The following is a 22,011-nucleotide window of genomic DNA, read 5'->3' on the forward strand; positions in this document are numbered from 1 at the left end:
GCCACTGAGGGCCCTAGCACAGCGGCTGGAATAGACTGGCTATTAGCAATTCAAGGGCTCTACGTGGGAGAGACCTGCCTCCGGAAGACCAGACGTTCAGCCTCCGTCAGCGGCTCTTCATTTCAAGGGTTGAACTGAGTGCAGAAACGCCCGCCTCACAGGGTAACTTACACGGCCCCTCGCAGCTTCTGGGACTGGCTCTGTTTTCAGCGTTCTTTGCGGATACGTCCTTTGGTAATTCATTGCCATTGGGGTGGCCCACACCAAATGGTAAGATGGCTTCCCCACCTTAGGACGCCCTCCCGTGGGCCAACTCACAGGTGGAGGCAGTGCCGCAAAACAGCTTTAGCACGAGGCGAACCACCCTCAGGCCTGAGCGCACGAACGAGTGTCGGCGTGTGTCAGGGACGCTGTTACTCAAAGAACCACTGTCTTACCTGGAATGTGGCCCCCGCCTGGCAGGGATCCCAGGCCCCAGACTGAAACTAGAGAAAGACAGGAGAACACACTTAGGAAGTGGAGTCTGATGGACCCAAGTTCAAATCCCGGGGTCACCTCCCAGTTGTGTGATCTTGGTGACTTATCATCACTGAGGCTCCATCTCCTCAGAAGCAAAAGAGAAGGTAGTACCTCCTTCACCAGGTACTGAGGACCGCAGGAAACGATCCAGGCAACGGGGGTGGGGAAGGGGTGCAATGTCTACACGCTACTACCCAAAGATGATACACGTCACTTCAACCCCCTCCCCATCCAAGGTCCAGCCCAACACGGCTGTCATCTGAGGAGCCCTGGGCAAGTCATTCAGTCTCCCCAGGCTTAGTTTCCCCTTCTATCAAGGCAGGAGGTGGCACTCCACGGCCCCTTGGAGCCCCATTCTGTCAGCCAGTATAACTGCTAAGGGGCGGCTTGCCTTCAGCCTCACTCTCACACCTGCTCCCTCTCACGCGCTGTCTCTCTTTAAACTCACAGCGCAGCCCCTCCCTGTTCTCCCTGTTGGATTCTGAGATGCTGGCTCATCCTCTCCTCCACTATTTGTGGAAAGCAGCCTACATGCCAGGGCTGTGTTAACAAGGGTACAAGCTTTATCACGGAGTAATCCTCACAACCACTGTGGGGGCTTTATTATTATCACGCCCGTTTTACAAATGAGGAAATCAAGGCTCAGGTTAAGCAACTCAGCAAAGATAGGAAACTGAAGCTGCCCTTCCAGCTGCTGGCAATCATTACAGGCTGCACCACCAGGCCAGGCTCTGACTGTGTCTAGTTGGAGCTCTCTCTTCTTACGACCTGGGGCTGTGCTGCCTCATCTCATAAATGACTTTGCATTAATAACTTGATGTGTCACACCTGCCAGAGGGCACATGCACGCATTAACCAGAACCCATCACCTCTGAACCAACAGGCAACTCACGGTGGGATTTGCAGGCCCTGCAGCTGGTGGGTGAGGGTGAGATTGAGGACGGGCAGGGCTTACACATCTCTTTCAAATAACAGCACGTGGTCAAACAGCTACTCAACCTCCACAGGAAGCTGCCAGAAGCCGCTGCATTTGAGTTCAGGCCTAAAACCTGCGTGCTTCCCAGCTGCCATCAGCCCACTCAGAACACCACAGAACGGTTAGGACAAGGGCTCACACTGTGGGCAGGACAGCCCAGGTGAACCAGTCCAGTGAGCTCGGGTGGATTACTCAGGACAGCCCAGGTTAACTAGTCCAGTGAACCCGGGTGGATTACTTAAGACAACCCAGGTACTAGTTCAGTGAACCCAGGTGGACTACTTAAGACAAGCCAGGTTTATTAGTCCAGTGAATTCAGGTGGACTTCTTGGCCTCTTTGAGCTTCTCCTCTGCTAAATGACCTTGGGTAAGTTAACCCAACCAGCTTCAGGTCCCTCACCTGGCAAAGGGGATAACACAAGCACCCTCAAAGGGCCGGCACAGGGCTGGGAGTGCCTGGCGTGTAGCAGAAACAGATGAGCCCACTGGGAGGGCAGAGGAGCTTGGGGGATGGTCAGGCGATTTCCCATCATCAGCACAGCCTGGACCAGAGGAGAAAGATGGAACTGAAGCAGAGGTTCACCAGAATCGAAGGGCCTGCCAACCCGTGGGGACCCATGCCAGTGAGAGCTGGACACCCTATTATGGAAAAACCCTAGACTGATCTGACCCCAGACTCCACTCTGCCCGGCCAGCTGGAAGCTGCTGCTGGAAGCACCTCTGTCAGGTGAGAGGCCTGGACTGTGTCACGGGGTCCAGTGTGGCCACCCACCTGTCACCCTCAGGGCGCCAGGAGGTTGCCGGGGTAACGGAGCTATTCTGGGCACTCCTGAGGGATCCTGACTCCTCTGTCCACGTCCCTCAGGCTCCCTTCAGCCTCTCATTCTGCATGCCTGCTGAGACCTCGTCCTCCTGCCTCACGAGAGCAGGGGGAAATGGGAAGAGAAATGGGAACTGACCGTGCAACTGGACCCGAGCATTTTATTTCCTTATCATTTATTTCCTTAGTTACGGCACATTTCCATTCATGGAGGCCCTTCCCTTATAAAGGCTCTCAGTGTTTACTTCCAATCCGCTAAATAATTCCTCTGACCTCTTCTTGTCTTTACCCTTTAAATATCTGTTGATGGTTCATTCACCACATTCCCCATTCAGTTATTAATGGCCCACAAAAACATACTAGCAGTAATCATTTACTGATTAATCTCACAACAGCCCAGAAAGGCAGGTAGGATTAATCCTTGGTTCTGCAGAGGGAAGCCAAGGGGAAAAGAGAGGTTAACTCAGCCGGCCAAGGTCAGTGGCTAAACAAGATTACAACCAGGACCCATCCTGGCTTGTGTCTGTGTAAACGCCTGCCACAGGGTTATTCCCTTTCCTTGCAAATCAAGATTGTCAGCGCAGCTGGAGGACTTCTGTGTAGAGATTCAGCCATCACAGAACAGTTTCAAACTGTCAAAATTCAACCCAAAATAATTTGGCCTGCTAATAGTTCATAAAGAAAAGCTGCTAAAATGAAGAGATAATAGTACTTGAAGGTAAATTTACAGACGCCAAAGAGAAATGAAAAGATCTGGATTACAGACCCGGCTCTACCACAAGGAGACTCTGAGAAAGGCACTTAGTTTCTCTGCTTCTCTGAGTCATCTGTAAAAATGAGATGACGCTGAACAAGATTTCAGAAATTTAAGACATCTTGCTGTTTGAAATGAGATACTGAATACCTTCTAAAACAGCCCCAATACAAAGCTGCAGGGTCCAGCGCTGCAAAATCAGCATACGCACGTGCCGTCCCGGCCACACGGCCACGGTCCCCTCGGAAAGCGAGATGCCAACGCCCAGCAAGAACCATAAAGCTTTCCATCTCCTTTGACTCAGCACTTTAACTCACAGTATTTTACCCTAAGAAACAAGTCAACGGAAGCAAAAAGACATATACAAAGGAAAACGCACATTTCAGGGCTAAAGATCAGAGGAAAAACTGTTATCCATTTAAACGTTCATTTTTAGAAGGATGTCTCATTAAATACAAGCATAGAACAGTATGAATGTCATGTTGTTATTAAAAAGGATAAATATGAAAATTAGGCAAAATCATTTAAAATCTTACCAACGCTATTAAACAAAAATAGCCAAAAGTAAAAGAGCAGATACGGACTCTGACGTCAACTATGTAAAATAGATGGGCAAGGTCACAGGAAAACACAAAACCGTTATGCTATTAGTTAGGCTTATTGTTTATTTTTTTTATATATTTTAACTGTTTTCAGTGAATACTGTTTTTCCATTAACACATACATCTTATCATCTAACCAATTATGTAAAAATTTCTCAACTTGGTTTGATGCAACTCAATTTTAGTTTGCTGGAAAATGAATTTTAAAGTTTCTGCCTAAACCTCCTGAGAATTTTTGTTGGCTGACACACTATTCATGACATTCCTCTTCCGGAGTGATCTCTGCTCTTCACTATGCAATTCTTCAGTGTCTAGAGACTCTGAAATCTCGGAACCTTGCACTTCTTTCCCTCACCTACGAGGACTCTTAAAGATCTGTCACCTCGTCTAGTTAGGAATAACCCCATCATTGCCTTGTCATGCTAATATCTGGCAACTGCCTGACCCAGGAGCCAACATTTTTCCCATAACTGGACCTGTGTGTCCATCTACAGTGACCATAAAGCTGTCACTACCCTTTTCTCAGTATGGAGGGTGGTTTCATATTCCAAGTTCTGGGGGCTTCACAGCACGACATCTTATCTTTCCAGAGGCCTTAGGCCCCCCCACCCCAGGTTCACTGAGGAAAGCGGCTCCCGCAGCATCGTGCTGGGCCATCCCTTCACACAAGGACTCTTACGTCCTCCTTCATTTCTTAGAAATGTTCTCTTACTGGTAGGTCATTTGTACATTTTGCTCATAATATCTGGGAAAGACTGCAGAGCCAATGAATTAAAAATATGATTCTAGGTCTCATGTGTGCCAATGAATGCCCTCATTAAAGCAGAATGAGTGAGATGAGACCGGTTTCAAAGCTTTCCATCCCTTTGCCCCAGAGCCGCCGAGGCCAGGCACTAAAAGGATGCACAGTAAAATTAAATATCTAAAAATTCATCTTTAATTAACAGAATTGGATTAAAGCTGGACACACCGCACATCACAGGAGAAGTGGCTGAGCTGGCTTCCAAGCGCTCTAATTCAATTAGGACGCAGTGAGTGACACCCGGACAGGAAGGTTAATTGGGGGCGCCAGAACGCAATCATTCCTTACCTAACCAGTCATTAAACTTCTTAACCTCTGAGGGCAGTCCCAGCTCGGTGAAATCGCCTGTGTGGAGAAGGATGTCCCCATAAGGCATCTGGATACCATCTGTTCTGGAGTGTGTGTCTGAGATGCAGACAAACCGCGTGTGGCCCGCTGGTTTTGGAGTGTCATATGGGATGGGGTCGACCCTAAAGTAGACATAACAGATCCCATAACAGTGAAATACGTTAGAACCCTCATAATTGTCATCACACATACATATCGATATTTATCCGTGAACGCACCCAGACAAACTGACGCAAAGCCAGAGGGGCCCACTGTAACAAGGGACACTTCTGGGTGCACAGGAGGCAGCCCCGCCCATCTACAACCCCACTGGGCCAATTCAACAAGTCTTACTTACCTGGCAGGAAAATTAAAAGCAAAGAATATCTTACATGTAGAGTCGGAAATAACCCAGGAAACTGATAGAGTGATTAATGGTGAAGTTGAGGGATACTGAGCCCCAACTGGGGAAGCAAAATTATGCTATTTTCTCTCTCATCATGCTCCAATTGATCCCACTACTCATTAGGAAACGGATAACTAATTTATTCCTTCTTAAACATGCATAACTTAAGCAATGAGCTAATTTACAGAGAACATTCTGCACATGCTCTGCCACTGAGAGGTAGAGAGACAGACAGAGCATTTCTATTTAATTTCTTTCCACAATCATTCAACACTCTTATCTTCTTGTTTTTGCTAAGAGATTCACAGATCCAGCTGTGGGGGGGGAAGGTGACGCCAAAATAACAGGACTTCAACAAAAACATCAGATGTTAAAAGAACTTGTTCCAGCTCCTTCCTCACCACAGTGAGTTGCCCGCAGTCCCAGTGACACCTCAGGTTGCTTGGGGTGTTCGAATGCTCTGGGCAGAGGCTACTCAGCACAGTGAGCCTGCTAATGGGATGTGCGGATCCACACGTGCATTAATATATGTGTAGTTTCAGAGACCTAAGCACTGTGAAATTACACTAGGGCATAAGAATCAAAATGATCAACCCGAAGCAAAGAAAATGAAACAGAACATTCTCATTTAATTGAGTGTAACAAAGTGTGCTAAATAAACTTGGTAAAGAAATGCAAATCTGACTCTCCCAGCATACAGCTTTAATTATTTAGGAGGTGTGCAGCCGAGTTAAGGATGCTTTCACCATATTAACTCTACACTGACAGCTTCCTTTAATTTCTCTGTAGGAATGGACACTTATTTTGGATTCTCGGTGAAAAGCAGCAGCTATAAATGCAAAGAGAGGGTCACAGAGACACAAACATGGAATGCAGAGAGCAAAGCACCAAACAAGGCGGCTCCCCACCACAGTCCTCGAGGGGCCACGAGCACAGACACTCCGACTCCGCGTGCTGCCTCCTCCGGCTTTGTTCAATTTCTCTTTCTTTTTTACACCTTCTTAAAAAAAACAATGTGTTTTAACAATGGCAATTTCAGTGAGGGAAATAAGACATGGTATACAGCTTGGATAGTCTTGCATTTCTTTAATGGTTACTCTTTTCATTTCATCTTTGTCAGAGAAGGAGGAAGGAAAGCAACAAGAGAGGAGAGATAGAAAAAGGGAGAAAGGAGGTCGAGGGAGGGAGGGACTGCACACTGGTGGGTCTAATTGGAAACCCAAAAAGAAAGTTTAACTTCTGCAAAAAATTAATGGATTTTTCCTGTAAAGGTTAGAAATACCGCTGTTACCATGGAGAAAATTCACTAATCCACTGAGCTCTCCTGAGTAACCTGGAAACCCTCCTGGTTATATCCAATGATGATTTTTTTTTTAAATATATATTGTTGCACATGTATTCAAGCAGTTCTATAGTATAAAGTCCAAGATGTGGAGTTTGGGGAGCAAAGGATATGGACACATTTTTAAATGCACAAGGGGGTACAATTTACTTTTTTAAAATTATTTATTTATCTTTTTGCAGGGGAAGATTTGCCCTAAGGTAACATGTGTTGCCAATCTTCCTCCTTTTTTCTTTTTCATTTTCCCTTCCCCTTGCCCCCATAAAGCCCCAGTCCATAGTTGTGGACAGCGGTAAGTCCCCCTGGTTCTCCTATGTGAGCCACCACAGCACGGCTACTGACCGACGAGGGGCGTGGTTCCACGCCTGGGAACCAAACCCAGGCCGCCAAAGGGGAGCGCGCCCAACTTTAACAGCTAGGCCATCAGGGCTGGCTCCCAATGTTGATTTTTTTTTTAATATAAAAATGTTTGGTGTCCTCCTTTCCATTCCTGAGACTATTACACTCGGCCTCAGTGGTTCTAACCTTGTCAATGTCTTCTGTCTTCTAAAAGTGGTTATCCCAGAAGACGAAGGCCTGTTCCCTGCTGCGGCAGGCTGTGGGAACGATGGGTTATGTTCTGTCTACACCTAAAGTCAAGACGCTCACCAGAACGGGACCATGCACAGTTATACGGAATCCACCAACATGTGGATCAGCCACTGGACTTTAAATTCTTGAACAAATTCAGTCATGTATATCTATATATCTCTATCTTCCAGTTCTCATGTCGATGGCAATGTACAGACACAGGCCCCGTTTCTTCCTCTCTTTAACTCAGATAAGCTACGGGCACAAGCACTGCATCAAAGTCCTTTACGAGTCCATCGAAAGTATCAGAGGAACATCATGGTCATTTTTGTTTTTTTACTAAATTTACTAAAGAGAAAGTAGCAGAGATATGAACCTCTCTCTGTGAATAGGCCCCTATTCCACTAACCTACTCAGCCTAGAGAAGGGACCATCACATGGTACAGAATCTGCTCCCCGTCTTAGCTGGAGACTGGGCAATAACTTTCTAAGACTATTGGAACAGCAGTCAATTTCTGAATGGTTTCGACTCTTTTCTCACCCTCCCTCCTCCTCCAGAGAAACGGTTAAATGTCCAACCAAAGAAACAGTGAAATAAAGGCCAAGGAATAGGAAAACAGGGGGGACGGGAAAGAGGGAGAAGAAGTGTCTTCTCAGCTCCGAGCTGAAATGAAGTGACGAGTCGGAAGCACACAGGAAGGCTGGCAGAGAGGGCTCGCCCAGCAGCACTGCCGTGATGCCGTCAGAGAGCATCAGCGAGCAGCCCTGGGGAGAGATTCAGAGGATGGCTCAAGGTTGAGGAGCAGGGCGGGCGAGGCATGAAGACACAAATGCAGAATTTATATACATCCCTGGACCCCGAGACACTGACGGCCTTTGTACCCACAGGACCAAGTACAAGAAGACGGGACAGTGCAGCACGGGAGGGCCAGCTGCAGGACACCAGGATGAATGTCACCCGGGGTCATGGGAAGGAAGACAGTTCCACCCAGAGACATTCAGGGCTGAAAATAAGACGCCTCGTAGAGGAGGCAAGTGCTGTGGATACAGCCAAAGTCGAGACAACGCTAGGAACACTGCTGTTTCCAAACTGGGCATCTGGAGAGCACCTGAACAGTCAAGACAGCAGACATTTCACTATGGAGCCTGTTTAGGGGAGATCCGCCTGCTGCAGGGAGGTCCACCTGCTCACGCAGTGCGAGGACCCTCATGCACATCTTCCCTCTTACGCGACAACTTCACCGCTCACGCTGCCGACTTCTCAAATGACCTGACGTTCCCTGAGGCGCCATGTCAACTATCCCAGCAAGTGAGTATGGAACCAAGGCATCGACCCCCCCAGAGCCGGGTTCCCACATCAGAGTGGGATCTGCACGTCCGTTTGAGTGCACCGGGGGAAAGGAGAGGACATGAAGACGAGAAGAAACACGGAACCATCAAGTCCCAGAGTGGGACAGAACCTCTGGGGCCCTGGGGTCAAAGCTTTACAGGACGCTTGACTCCCTCTTGCCCTCCCTCCCTACCTGACAAACTTCTTTCCAGGCTTTCCAGGGAGGGGGAGCCCCTGAGACCCCTCCCCTCCCTCAGAGGAGCCCATCCTGGTTTCTGATCCAGAGCCTGAACCCCTGAGAGAGCCGAGCAGGGTCCAAACAGACTCAGCCTGCAGCCTGAAGACGCAGAAACAACTCTGGCTGAGTCGTCCGCTTCGGGCACGTTATTTCATTCTTTCGGGCTTCCTCTTTTTCTCATCTGTAGAATGGGAATGGTAACGCCTAACCCAGCTGTGTTCCCACAAGGACCTACAGCGTCCAGTCCTGGTCTGGCACCGAGCGCCCACTCAGAGAGCAGAGGCGCAGAACGCATAAGGGTGACGCATGTTGGCTACCCAGCCAGACCGTCCGGCTCTGGATTCCACTCCACATCCATTAACAAGGTGGCACCGAGCACCATACAAGACTGTGAGAACTAAAGAGGTCACGACGCAACACCCAGCACACTGGGCACGTGATCCACAGTCAGTAAACACACTTATTTCCTTCCTGCGGCTTCCTTCTTAACCCTAGTCTGCACTCGGAAAGAACGGAGAATAAGAACTCAGTCCCTTCTCCGTCCGACAGTTCTTCAAATGTTTGAGGACGTGCATTACAATCCCCCCAAATCTTCTCCACTCTGGGTGAGTAGCCACAGTTTCTTCAACTCTTCCTCGTGCAACAGGATTTCAACGCCCTCGGAATCCTGGAGGCAGAACTCCTCCTCCTTGGTACAATCCAATTGGTCAGAATGCCCCCATCTGTGTTGTCGGAATTCACGGGCCGTGTGAATTCACGGACCCATGAGCTGTTCATCAAAGACAAACGCCAGCACAGGCGACGGAGCCGACGGTGCTGGATGCGATGGTGGACTCTCCCAGAGGCCCCAGCCCTCATCTCAAACCGTTTTCTAGTTAAGTCTCCAAGGTTTGTGCCCAGCCTCCCACCTCGTTCTTGAAGCTTGGCTGTCAAATGTTTACCCAGTTCACCGCATGTTCAAACACACTGCTCCCGTTTATTCAGTCCTGACACATTAGAGTTTTATACTCATAAAAAAAATAATATGAGAGTATTATTGCTTTCATTATGGATTCCTCTTCCCGGCATATCTGTTATCGTTCCAATAATGAATCCATACAGTGTGGTGAGCGCCATTGATAGATCTTCAGAAAAGCTGTTATCATGTAGTTCGTTATGACATGGATTTCTTCTTCAGGCCATGTGTGCAGCGAAAGCTTTGTGTACACAATTAGCCTAGAATTCAGTGTCAGAACAGAACACAACCCTTATAAAGCATTTTGCCAGGATTTCAATGTATCTACCATCCCCCATTCCACCTGAAAATCCTGATGTTGTGCTGATGCAATCCGCTGACTTAAGCCCTAAAAAGTTTTCCAACGTGACATTAGAGCTTTCATTTTCACCCAGAAAAGTGAGCTGGCAGGAAAGCTAAAATTATGTTTGTCATGTTACACCATGCATCCTAGACACACTGTTTGATAAAGATATGCGAAACCCACTAGCAAAACAAAGAATAAATAAACACCAGGCTTCAGTTAGGAAATCACAGAATCCTTAGATTGGTGGGGACCTTAGAGACTATGTCACTCTGTGCTTCACTTCTCTGAACGTCGCCTTCGTGGCTTTCTTCTTATCCATGTGTACTATTAATTTTGTTAAGTATCTTACAGTTTTTAAACAATTTTTTTCAGTTTGCCCTAAACAATGTCATCTATGAAGTCATGGATTGGATACACTTGTTGTATTTTTCAACTGCACGTTAAAATAAATATAGAACTATGAAAATTTTGTTTAAGATTTGCCCACTCTAAAGAATTAGAACTCAAGTTTTCTAGCTTTCAGTTCACTCCTCTTTCCACCCACTCAATTTTGGAAGCTACAGATATTCCTGAATATTTGTAGAATAAAAATGATAAAAAAAGGATGAAATGCTGGAAAATCAATCACCTAAACTCTTATAGCCATTAATAGCTAGAGAGACTGCTCAAAATTACAGGAATTCATGATCAAAAACATCCGAGTTTTAGTGCTCTGATCATTGACCCCTCAGCTCTCACGTATGTTATCCAGTCGAATGGAGTCTCTTAAAACCTCAAAAAACTACATATTGCAGTTCATTGCAGGGGGGCAAGCAATACAAGTTTGACTTTTAGAATATTGGTGAAGATAAAAAGTGCTCCTCATTCTCAGGGACATCAGGTCACACGATTGTGGGTGTCTCCAAATACAGGCGTCTTCAGAGGGATGAGGTCAATTGACAGGAAAGCCTTGTCACAGAGAGCACTGGTCGTGGAGTCCAGGGCCTTCCTGACGCTCACCACGTTGGTCATCAACGAGCTATGTGACCCTGGACAAGCCACGTCCCCACCTGTGGCCTCCGTCCCTCAGTGTGAAAAGAGGGTGGGACCAAGGGCCCCCAGAGGATCAACATGGTTTCCACCCACGATTAACCTGTGTGAGACTTAAGTAGCTTAAAACACGCTCTTCCTCTTGGCGATTTTACCTTCTGCTTCCCAGACAGTGCAAAGATCAACGCAGTGCAGATCCACCCAAATGTGATCAGAACTAGCGAGACTTTACACATAAAGAGAAGGGAAGCTGCAAGTTAGAACTATGGAGAGAGCTTCCGGGTAGAAAAGAGAAGCAGGCATAAGAGACAACAGAGAACCTGCACTGCAGGGACCACAACCAAACACAAACTAGAGGACGTGTGGTTTAACCAGTTGCTTCAAGGGCTGTTCTCACTGTTCTGAAGTGTGAGCTGGTGAAACCCAGTCAGCCGTCACGCCCCAGAACAGGAACGGCACTGAGACACAGACGTCAGCATCGCGGAACCAGATGGACAGACATCTTCACCTTTGTACCACGAGCACTGCCCTGCTTCATCCACTGGACCGCTGCATCCACGCCGTCCTCTCGCCGGCACATTACAGCTGACAGAGGCCCCCACGAGCGTCGTGTCAGTGTGTCCCCGTACAAAAGTACAGTGCTGACGTCAAAGAACGTCAAGCGGTCACAACTTAGTTCCCAAGCACGCGCACCATGGAACTCGTGGTCCTCCCGCTGGTCTGGTTGGAGGTGTCCCGGGGCCCAGCAGGCTCTGACTGCGTGAGCCGCTGAAGCCTCTCAGATGGCATGTCATCAGGTCCTAAATCTCCCACTGGAGATGGACTGTCATTAATCATCATTAAGTGTCTCCCACTCTTTGAACCTAACAACCAAGTTAATCAGCTGACATTTCTGGGTTCCGGCCTTGCATTTGAGAAAAGCAGGCTCATGACACTGTACTGGTGCCTAGTGTTCCATACAGGCAGTCAGGCAGTCAGTCAACAACTATTTCTTAAGCACCTACCTTTGTGCCAAGTACCATGGTAGGTTCTGGGAGGACCAAGAAGCCACAAGGTGGTTCCTTCAGGGATTCTGCAGCTGACCTGTCAATTCATTACTCAACAAACGCTTACTGGCATGCCTGGTTTTCGCTCGGTCATTTAGTCATTTCACAAGCATTTATTAAGCACCTTCTCTGGACCACAGATTGTGCCAGGTGCTGGGGAGACGGCTAGAACCAAGCCCGAGGGCCCCTGTGATATGTAAACAGGTGATTTATGAAACAACATTAAGGTGTTATACTCCAGGATGTGCGAGGTGCTGTGGGGTGAACCAGAAAACACGTGGCCCTGCCTGAGGCTGGGAGGAAGGATGGGGACATCAGAGGGGGCACAGAACACAAGGGGGCATGTTGGTGTCAAACGCCTGGGACAAGGGATCTCAGGCTCAGAGAGAAGAGGCTCGAGAGTGGCCTGAACTGGACCCTGAACTGGGATTAAACAAGCACAGGACTCGAGCAATCAAGCAGAAAGGAAGGGCTGTCCTGGGAACAGGAGGAGCCGCACGGGAGCACTGGGCGTCTTTAGGGACCTGTGTGTGGCAGCCAGCAGTGGAGGTTTGAAAGGCTGCCGGGACTGGGGGCCGGACCACAGAGAGCAGGCCGTGGGGCCTGAGCACACCTGGAGGCCACGGAAAACCCCCGCCTTCCTCACCCCTGAAAGGGCACAAATAAAGCTGGTCAGGTGGCTTGGGGCAGGGTGGGAGCGGGTGCGTGGGGGCGCTAAAGAAAGGAGGCCAGCTCGCAAACATCTAGCCTATGAGGGTAAAGCCAAGCCTGGTCAGGATGAAACCAGATAGAAAAGGGAGGACAGAACCTGTGACGATGACGTTACAGACACGGGCACCAGGAGTGGACGGTGCACAGGGAGGGGAGGAGCAGTCAGAACGGAGGACGACACCCTCCCCCAGCCCGTCTCCTGTAGCCCATCCCAACCCCCTTTTATCACCCATCTGGGGCTACAGACTGAAGGTGTGTATCCCCCCCAAGATTCATATGTTGAAACCTGACCCCCAGTGAGAAGGTGTTAGGAGGTGGGCCTTCAGGGGTGATGAGGTCATGAGGGTGAAGCCCCATGAGTGGGATTAGTGGCCTTATACAAGGAGACAGGAGAAAGATGAGGTGTCTAAGCCACGTGGGGACAGAGCATGAAACAGCTGCCTACAGGCCAGGAAGGGGCCACCCCAGGGGCCAAACAGGCTGGCACCCTGATCATGCACGGCCTGGCCTGCAGAACTGTGAGAAGTAAATGTCTGTGGCTGAAGCCCCAAGGCTACGGCATTTGTTACAGCAGCCCAAGCTGACTGAGACATCTGGATCCTGGGGTAGAATATTTTTGCAGAAAAGAACAGTCTCGACAGGGAGCAACAATGTTGGTTTAGAAGCCGGGCCTGCCAGACACCTTCCACATGGGCTGTTTTCGTTCAACCCTCACCGTAGGGAGGCCATCTCACTCCCATTTTACAAACGATGGAGTGGAGACCCTAAAAGACCAACCACTTGGCAAGGGCGCAGGGCTGGTGGGTGGCTCTGCCCCCAGCTGACTGCCGGGCATCTGCTGTCTGCCATCCTCCAGCCACACACCTCCTCTTCCACACATGGCACACCCAGACGCAGCAGCTGATTCTGCCCTAAAACGGGGCACGCAGCTTTTTAAATCAATAAACACAATTACAACTTCAAGAGCAAGTGTGGGTCATTTGCAAACACAGTTCCACCAGAAAACACCTCTTCGTCTGGCTCAGTCCAGGAGAAAGAGCCCTAAGGAAATCAAAATCACAAGCATTTAATTTCTGAAGAGTTGGGGGGGTATTCACCAGGAGTGTTGGGTCTACATGATTACACAAAATTTTTTTTTTTATTAAAACTCTGCCAAAGGAGAAGGAATTCCTCTGTCCCTCTCTACCTTTCAACTCATCAAAGCCAAGCTTTCCAAGGATGGATGTCTCACCAGCGGTTGCTAACGGCTTCAGTGTTTGGTTAACTGTGCTCATCAGAAGTGCAGGTAACTTGATATTTGCATGGCTAATGGGCCTTCCTTAAAGTGTGTGGCCATTTCAGTTGGGTTTTAATGGTCTGTAACATTTTTTCCAATTCTGGATTGAGTTGACTGACTGACTTTTAAAAAATCAGTCACCCCTAAGGCAAAAAAGACCATTTTTAGCTACATATGGGACATCAAGTAAGTGCATTTCAAGACAAATGCTTGTTTGTAAGGCCACTTAACGTGAGGCCAACATTTAACAACCTTTCAAAATTAGTCCAATACAATAATTTTCAGACTTAACGTATGTTACTCTGGAGGCCTGTTCCATGATGAGAGAGAACTGTTTTGCCCTCCATCTTTATCCCCTGCTGAAAGAGCTAACCATAAAAACTACGTAGCTCCACCCAGCAGAAGAACCCACGGAGACCACTTTCTTCTCTCTCTGGGAGTGAGCACCCACCACCTTAGCAGAGTATTTCATACTATACCTTTCTCCCTGACTATCACAGGCTTGGTGTCCCCAAGGTCCAGTCGCCCACGCTCACCCAGCTAGTATGTGTCTGAAAGAGATTCAAATCTAGGTCTGACAGCAATGCCAGTGGTCGGCGCGTTGTGACCGTCACAAGGGGACACACCCTATCCTACACCACAGCTGCTGATCGGCCCTGGCCAACCCTGCCCAGATTCCCCGGCGAGCGACACTGGCGAGGCCTACCCGAGGTGTGCTGAGAAGTCAGCCCTCCACCCCAAACCTGTGAATGGGCCATTGTAATCATCCGGTCCAGGGGTCAGCAAACCACAGTCAATAGGCCAAACCCGGCCCAATGCATGTTTTCAGAAAGAAAGTTTTACTGGACACAACCACATGCGATTGTTCAGTTATTGTCTACGGCTGCTTTCCAGCCACAACAGCAGTTTCATAGCTGTGACAGATGCCATGTGGCCTACAGAGCCTAGAATATTTACCATCTGGAACTTTATAAGAAAACGTTTGTCCATCCCTGATTTTGTCACTCAACAAACACTTATTAAGAAACGATGATATGTTAGACACTTGATTACTAATAATAATACCCGATATTCAGCAGTATCGATTCTGTGCAGGGGCTCTTCCTGCACTGTTACATTTAATCCTCTCAAGATCTCTGCACGGTGCGTGTGTGTGTGTGTGTGTGCGTGCGTGCACTTTTTTGTATTCTTCTCTAAATTTTACTGAAGATCACACAGTAAGCTTGGATCTTAGGGTTTGGAGCCTGTCTATACCATGAGCTTCTGCCCTTGGTAATGCAATGCTGTTTCTCAGAAGTGTAGGAAAAAACTGAAGACCCTGGAATGAGCATCCTTTTAATGAACGCTGAAGTCGCTGGGCAGTATCTGATGCCACAGGGACACAGGCCTTAGTCTCTGGGCTACTTTGTAACTTTGTGACTTGTAGATGAGTGACAGCATTGCAAAGAACTCTTATCTACAGATGAAAATAAATTCTGTGCAGCGGAGGTTCAACCAACTCCCCTCCAGTTTTGCATCCATTTGTAAATTCACTTCAACATTCTTTTATTCCATAAAAGTTCGTGGTCCTCCTATGAACCCATTATAACAAATTTCTTGGTTCCCTTCTTTATCAAGGGGTTAAATAAGATTGTTGACAAGTGTTCACGAATCTGTATGAGATTCAAGATTTTTAAGAATTGTTCTTTTACAAGGGGTCACCAAGATGTCATTTTCACCATCTTGAACCGCACAGTTTTGCCTGAGACGGCACAGATACCAAACTGTAACCCACGTGACCATAAATTATACACACCTACAGGGGTGTGGGAGGAAGGAGAACAGAGGGAACAGGGTGGCCTCGAGGCCACTTCAGGGGTCATTTATGTCATTCAGAGCGTCAGCAAGAGCTGGGTTTGGACCTCTGGGACCCTGGACAGATGGCTCCTTTCTCCAAGCCTCAGTTACCTCACCTGTGAACTGGGGATGGTAACATCAGTTGCCTGCAGTGGATACAAAGATTAAGTAACTATCACTTATAAGGGCCTGGTGCATGTTAAGTGCTCTGTAACCGTCAGCCATCATTATGGAGATTCTTCTGCGGACATACTGGTGAGAGGCATTAGCTCTGTCTGAGGGTGGGGAGGTCTTCTCAAGATGGGTATGTTTCATCTACGCCTTGAAGGGGCAGCGGGAGTTCACCAAGCAGAGAGCAAGGTGAATGTTTCAACATAAAAGGAACAGCATTAAAAAAAAATACACAGTATGAAGGTGAGAGGGTGAGTCAGAGCCAGTTTCACAGGTCATTCCCTGGTGGACACTGCGTCTGTAAGGTGACCTGAATTTTCCCAAAGTCACTAAAGCTCATGGTTCTGCCTCATAGCTGCGTGAGGACTACTAACACCAGGCAGGAATGTGCCATGCAGACTCCAACGCTCATGAAATCCGGACCCCAGGTCATCATGACGAGTCATGACTCCTCCCTCGGTTCAGGTACCATCAGGAACAAGGGGTTATTTTAGTTCAAACGTCATGAAAACAACAAAAAGTATTCACCAAGAAAGACTGAGCCCCAGGTACAGACCACACTGTGTACGGGCCAAACTCTGCACAACGCACTTCCACAGTTCACTTACATTCAGCACACACACAGCCTCTCCTACACACCCACGAAAATAACACACAAATCCAATTATAGCCTGCTTCTCAGCCCGGCCAGATCCAATTTCTCTCAGTGCCTGGTTATATGTCATTCCTACATTCTTTTATTAGTCTCATGATGGTTCACATATAAAATTACCCTGTTCTATTTCAAACCAGTGACTTTCCTGCAGACTTTGGGTAAGGGGAATAAACTTCAGATGATTCTCAGGTCGGTGGTGGCAACACTTGCTCCAAGTTGACTAGAAAGTCTGCGTCCACTGCCTTTGCATCCTTCCACCCTCCTCCCCTCCTGCACTCAGCCTGTGAGCGCACCCCTGAGAGGGTCCTCAACCTGCCCAGCATTCTGTCCCGCCCATGGGTCACCAAGCCTTGGCCCAAGCCTTGGCCTGTCGGCTGTCCCCTTCTGCTGTAGCAGCGATGGGGAGGATGGAAAGGAGGTGGGACCACTTCAGTTTTTTGGCAGGAGGGTAACGTCCTTAAAAAGCCTTCTCCTCTTAAAAAAGGCAGAACAAAGCCCGTACAGGTGCTCCCCGAGCTGCACTGTCACAGTACCCGCATACCACTCTGAGGCTGTGCTGGTGACGGCTTCAAGCTCGCTTCCTCCCCAGGACGCGACACGTGACCACCCGTCCACACAGGCTGAAGTGAGTGTCCGCAGCTAAAGGGCCCTACAGTAACCTTTCTCCTCCACATGGGGAAGTTTGCCTTGAAAACTCTCCCCTCGCTGCCCGTTTGTAAATCATCTTTTAGGGAGGGGGCCAAGGGGTGTGCTAGGTTCCAGCCCGTCCCCTCCTCGCTCCCCACCACCTGCTCTTTAAAACCACCACCAAAAACTGGTGGCCCCCACAAGCCCTCAGCCTCGCCTTCAGGGCAGCGCCAAGGCCAGGCCGCACTCGCAGCGGTCTCATGGGGTCCCCTGGGGGAGCGGGCCGCTGGCCGGCTCTGAGCAGCCAGCCAGACTCCTCCTGGAGGCCGGGGTACAGTGGCCTGAGAAAGTCTCTGGACAGGTGTGTGGCCCCAACCACAAAGCAGCTTCTGACTCCAAAGACAGGACGGTGTCATTCCCAGCGTGCCGTAGCGCGTCACCAGACAGGGCATGCGTGTGAACCACGAGCGCATTTCACTAAGCACAGCGGGACTCGGACATAATTCCTCTGTCTGTCCTGACTCCCAAGCGCCTGCCCCAAGGCCCAGGGCCAGCAGCCTTCCCATTCTGGTCCTGCAGAGGGACATGGGAACAGCCAGGGACGTCCGCGTGAGTTTGCAAACACTGGTGGCAATTTAGGCCACAGATCAACTTCATCAGCACGTGGCCTGGGGGGCGTGGACAGGCTCACACACGTCCACACTGCATGCTCCACGCTTGCAGGGCTGAAGAGACAGGCTCCATTGTCCCTCTTGGCACTCCGAGTGGGAGGGGAGGCCCCTGATGACCAAGGGCACAGCCCTCGCCCGAGAAGAGGAGCAATGAGCCCTCCTTTCCTGACGAGGAGGCCATGAATCAGGCGAGTCAGTGCTGGTTAACTGGGTTAACGCTCTCGTCCACAGGAGACTGAGTATGACGCACTCCACTTGCTCCCCGCGAGCTGGACTCCTGTGGGAAAGTTCCAGATACGGCCCAACTCAAGCTGAGTCCACTCCTCTGCCCTCTGACCTGCTGCCCCCTTTGTCTTCCACTTGTACTGGGTACAGCCCCGTGCACCTCCCCAAAAGCTGCTTCCTGTCGAATCTGACGCACCCTCACCTTATGGGTAAAAAGCGCAGCGTCATCACTGCCCCTGGGGTCTCAGATCCAGCTGGGCTGAGGGACCTGCTCGCAGCCAACGTTAGCAACAGAGCAGCGGCCAGCCTCCACGCTTCCAAACCCCAGTGACAGAAGGAAGGGCCCCCCCCAGCGAGTGCTGTTTCCCACGCACAGGCACTGGGCCAAGCACCTTATGAACTTCACCTCATCCATCTTTGCGAGAACCTGTGAGATGAGTGTTATCAATCCCATTTTACAGATGAGAAATACTGGGCTTATGAGGTTAAATAATTTCCCCAAGGTCAGAGACGCCACAGATGGTGACACCCCATTTCCAAGGGGAGTCCATCTGACTCCTGCTCATTCGCTATGACACTCCTCTCAGTTCAGGACTTTTTCCTACACAAATCCCAGGTTAAACTGAAGAAATACAAGTTTTCTCCAGATCTGAGGATTTCAAATATTAGGTGTTACTTTTAAACACCTGATAAACTTTTGAAATTCTAGTCTTGTCCACTTTGATACAGTCCAAAAGAAAACCCTCAAAGAAGTATACAGTGCTATCTTTCGTCACGTGTTTTCCAAATGTCAGCTGCTTCCATCTCTTAGTTCATTTAAAAGAAAAACAGGGGCCGGCGCGATGGCGCAGCAGTTAAGTTCACACGCTCCGCTTCGGCAGCCTGGGGTTCGTCAGTTTGGATCCCAGGTGCAGACATGGCACCACTTGGCAAAGGCCGTGCTGTGGTAGGCGTCCCACATATAAAGTAGGATAAGGTGAGCATGGATGTTAGCTCAGGGCCAATCTTCCTCAGCAAAAAGAGGAGGATTGGCAGCAGATATTACCTCAGGGCTAATCTTGCTCAAAAAAAAGGAAAAGAAAAACAGATGGTTCAATATAAATGCTTGCACGAAACTTACTAGGATCCCCCGAAAACTCTATGAACATAATAAGTTCTTGAGACAAACAGTGTGGATTCAAACCCCAAACACACAAGCTGACAAGCTCCAGAACGTGGGCAAGTTACTGAGCCTCAAGTTCAGTTTTCTCACGTCAACTTTCGGGTGAAAACACTTACTCCCGGCGATGGTGTGAGGAGGTAATGAGGATCACTGAGCACAGCGTGAATGACCAACAACTGTCATAATTACTACTGTTTTGTCGTCATTTCTGCCTCTGCGACATCTCTCAGGACTGCCCTAATTTCACTAGGTTGACACGGCCTGAATACTCTGCCTAAAGAAGTTCCCACACTCTCTTAGGGATGGATGACAGAGCCCCCGGCACCCCAGCCAGGCAAGAACACACCGTGCGTAACTTGCAATTCAACTACCCCTCCTAAAATTATTATCCACCTGGTTCTATCAAAACTGCCAAGTTCTCTAGGTCATCTCAGTACGCGTGTCAAATGCACGTCATTTTACACAAAGTAATGTGTTAATTCAAGTAAGAGTCACCTGAGAAACCAGGATCACAAAGGGCACGTCAATTTCCCCGATCCACAAAGGTGAGCATCCCCAAACTATGAGAAATTATTTTACTGTGAAAAAAAGCTTTTTTCGTCCTAATTATAAAATATGTGCTTACTAAAGATACGGATAATTAACTTTAGTAAAATTAAGAATATGTGCATAAAAAGCAAAGAAAGATGAGCCCATATCCATCTACCCAGAGTTAACTACTAGCCACGTTTTGGTACCTTTCCATTTCGTCTTTTCACTACACATTTTAAAACATAATTGGGATCATTCTGCATTCAAAATGTTATATTCTGGGATTCTTCTGCTCCACTTAAACCATTATAATGTCAGCATTTTCAATGCTGCTGCAGACTCTCTGTAAACGTTTTCACTGGCTGCAGGATATTTCCTGGGTTAGTTTTGTCATAATTTTCTTAACTGTTTCCCATTGCTGAACTCCCCCAGAAGGCTTTTAAGCTGTCAAGCCCAGACAAGATTTCCAGACACACAGCCCTGACAGCGGGGCTGCCCGTGGTCGTGAAGAGGCCATTTTGGGGACGAGCTACATAACTTCTCACCACAAGTGGGTCCTGCTCTTCAAATGCCAGCAGACCAGCAGCTCAGTGATGTGTGAGCCCCAAATGCCAGCGGTTCTGGGCAACAATTACGGCCCCTCCTCTAAGATAAACACAGTACTGTTCTCCCCGGTCCTGGCCGCCCCCCGAGAGCACGGCACAGCTCCCGCTCGGCGGGCAGGCGCCCATGCAAACACGGCACAGCACGGCTTCTCTCCTCCTATTTGCCATCACGGTTTATTTCCCAAGTCACTGTTCCATCGCCACTCAACACCATTTGCCACCAACTGCCCCATAAAGCCTACTTTCTAAAGTAATGTATCATGTTCACTATATTTTCTTTCAGAAAAAAAAGAGAGATCTTAAAAGTTGTCATCACAAGAAAAAAAGATTTGTAACTATGTGTGGTGATGGATGTTAACCAAACTTACTACAGTGATCGTTTCACTGTATGTCAAATCACTAGGGTTTTATACATATAAAACTAATATAATATTATATGTCACATATCTCAATTTAATAAATGAATAAATAAGTAAAATATTTCCCAAGAGAAAAAGAAAGGGGCTGGGACAGACAGGTGGGCAGGGGTTATGTAGAAAGAACAAGGTAGATGTTGCCTATAGTCACAGAAAGCAACACTGAAGCCAGACAATGTGATGCCAGTGCTCACTCGCCACCTTGACGCTCATGCAGGACCAGCATCTTAACATCCCAAATCCAGCGCCACACCCTTCGAGTCAGGAAGGGCAGTGTGGTCTCAGAAACAACCTGCATCCCCACAGTGAAAACCAGACACACCAGGCTGTCGGCTTTCAGCAGTTAAAGCAAAGAGAAGACGCATTTGTGAATTTCTGGGCACAGTAGCTGGAATTCTGAATGTCTTCACTGTTCCTGTTAAAAAAAAGATTGAGAAACAGGAAAGAAATCACTTCAGGCCGAAATTCAGGATGGCCTAGTGGAAAAGCACGGGCTTTGTCACGAGGAGAGTTGGGCCTGAACTCATTCAACCTCAGGAAGGAGGGAGGGACAGCCACTCTAGCCAGTGGCTCTCGGAGTGTTAAACATGACGTGTGTCTGCAACTCCAAGCACAGCATGTCTTAGGCTGCAAGGATTTCAGTACTTTTATCAACAAGAGAAGCCCACACTGCAAGAAGGACGCTGTCAGTAGTCTGACAATTTATGAGTGTCAGTAACCATAAACACAAGGTCAAGGACCCAGAGATTAAGAAACTGAGGACTTCTTCTTTTTAACCTTATGAAGCAAACTAAGAACCAGGGAGCAAAAGCACCCCGTTCCTCACCTCCCCGGCTGGTCTCGGGGCCGCTCGCCCAGCGCAGGGTCCTCCGGGCGCCTCGTGAATGTCCCAACAGCCCCAGCACAGGCTCCCTGCCCCACGTTCTCCCCGGATCTGAGGCAGCTCCGTGCCCCCTGCTCAACTCAGCCCCAGGCCAGGCTGCTGACCGCAGACGGCACCTGGGAAACCCCGTCTCTGCCTTGAGCAGCTCAGGGACCAGGCGAGCCGACGCCTCCCTCTGCT

The 22,011-nt window shown here is 48.7% G+C and overlaps 1 protein-coding gene across 8 annotated transcripts in view; it reads right to left on the reverse strand.

Annotated features, from left to right (window-relative positions):
* The window catches only part of MPPED2 (metallophosphoesterase domain containing 2), a 170,543-nt gene that overhangs the window by 119,356 nt on the left and 29,176 nt on the right, over window positions 1-22,011 (reverse strand). For all 8 annotated transcript variants that reach the window (XM_044752657.2, XM_014831436.3, XM_070491390.1 and 5 more), the window contains one exon: window positions 4,762-4,943. In XM_044752657.2, coding sequence (XP_044608592.1) covers window positions 4,762-4,943 — 182 coding nt within the window. The remainder of the gene's footprint in view (window positions 1-4,761; window positions 4,944-22,011) is intronic.

This window comes from Equus asinus, chromosome 20, assembly GCF_041296235.1.
Source record: "Equus asinus isolate D_3611 breed Donkey chromosome 20, EquAss-T2T_v2, whole genome shotgun sequence".
NCBI classification, from domain to species: Eukaryota; Metazoa; Chordata; class Mammalia; order Perissodactyla; family Equidae; genus Equus; species Equus asinus.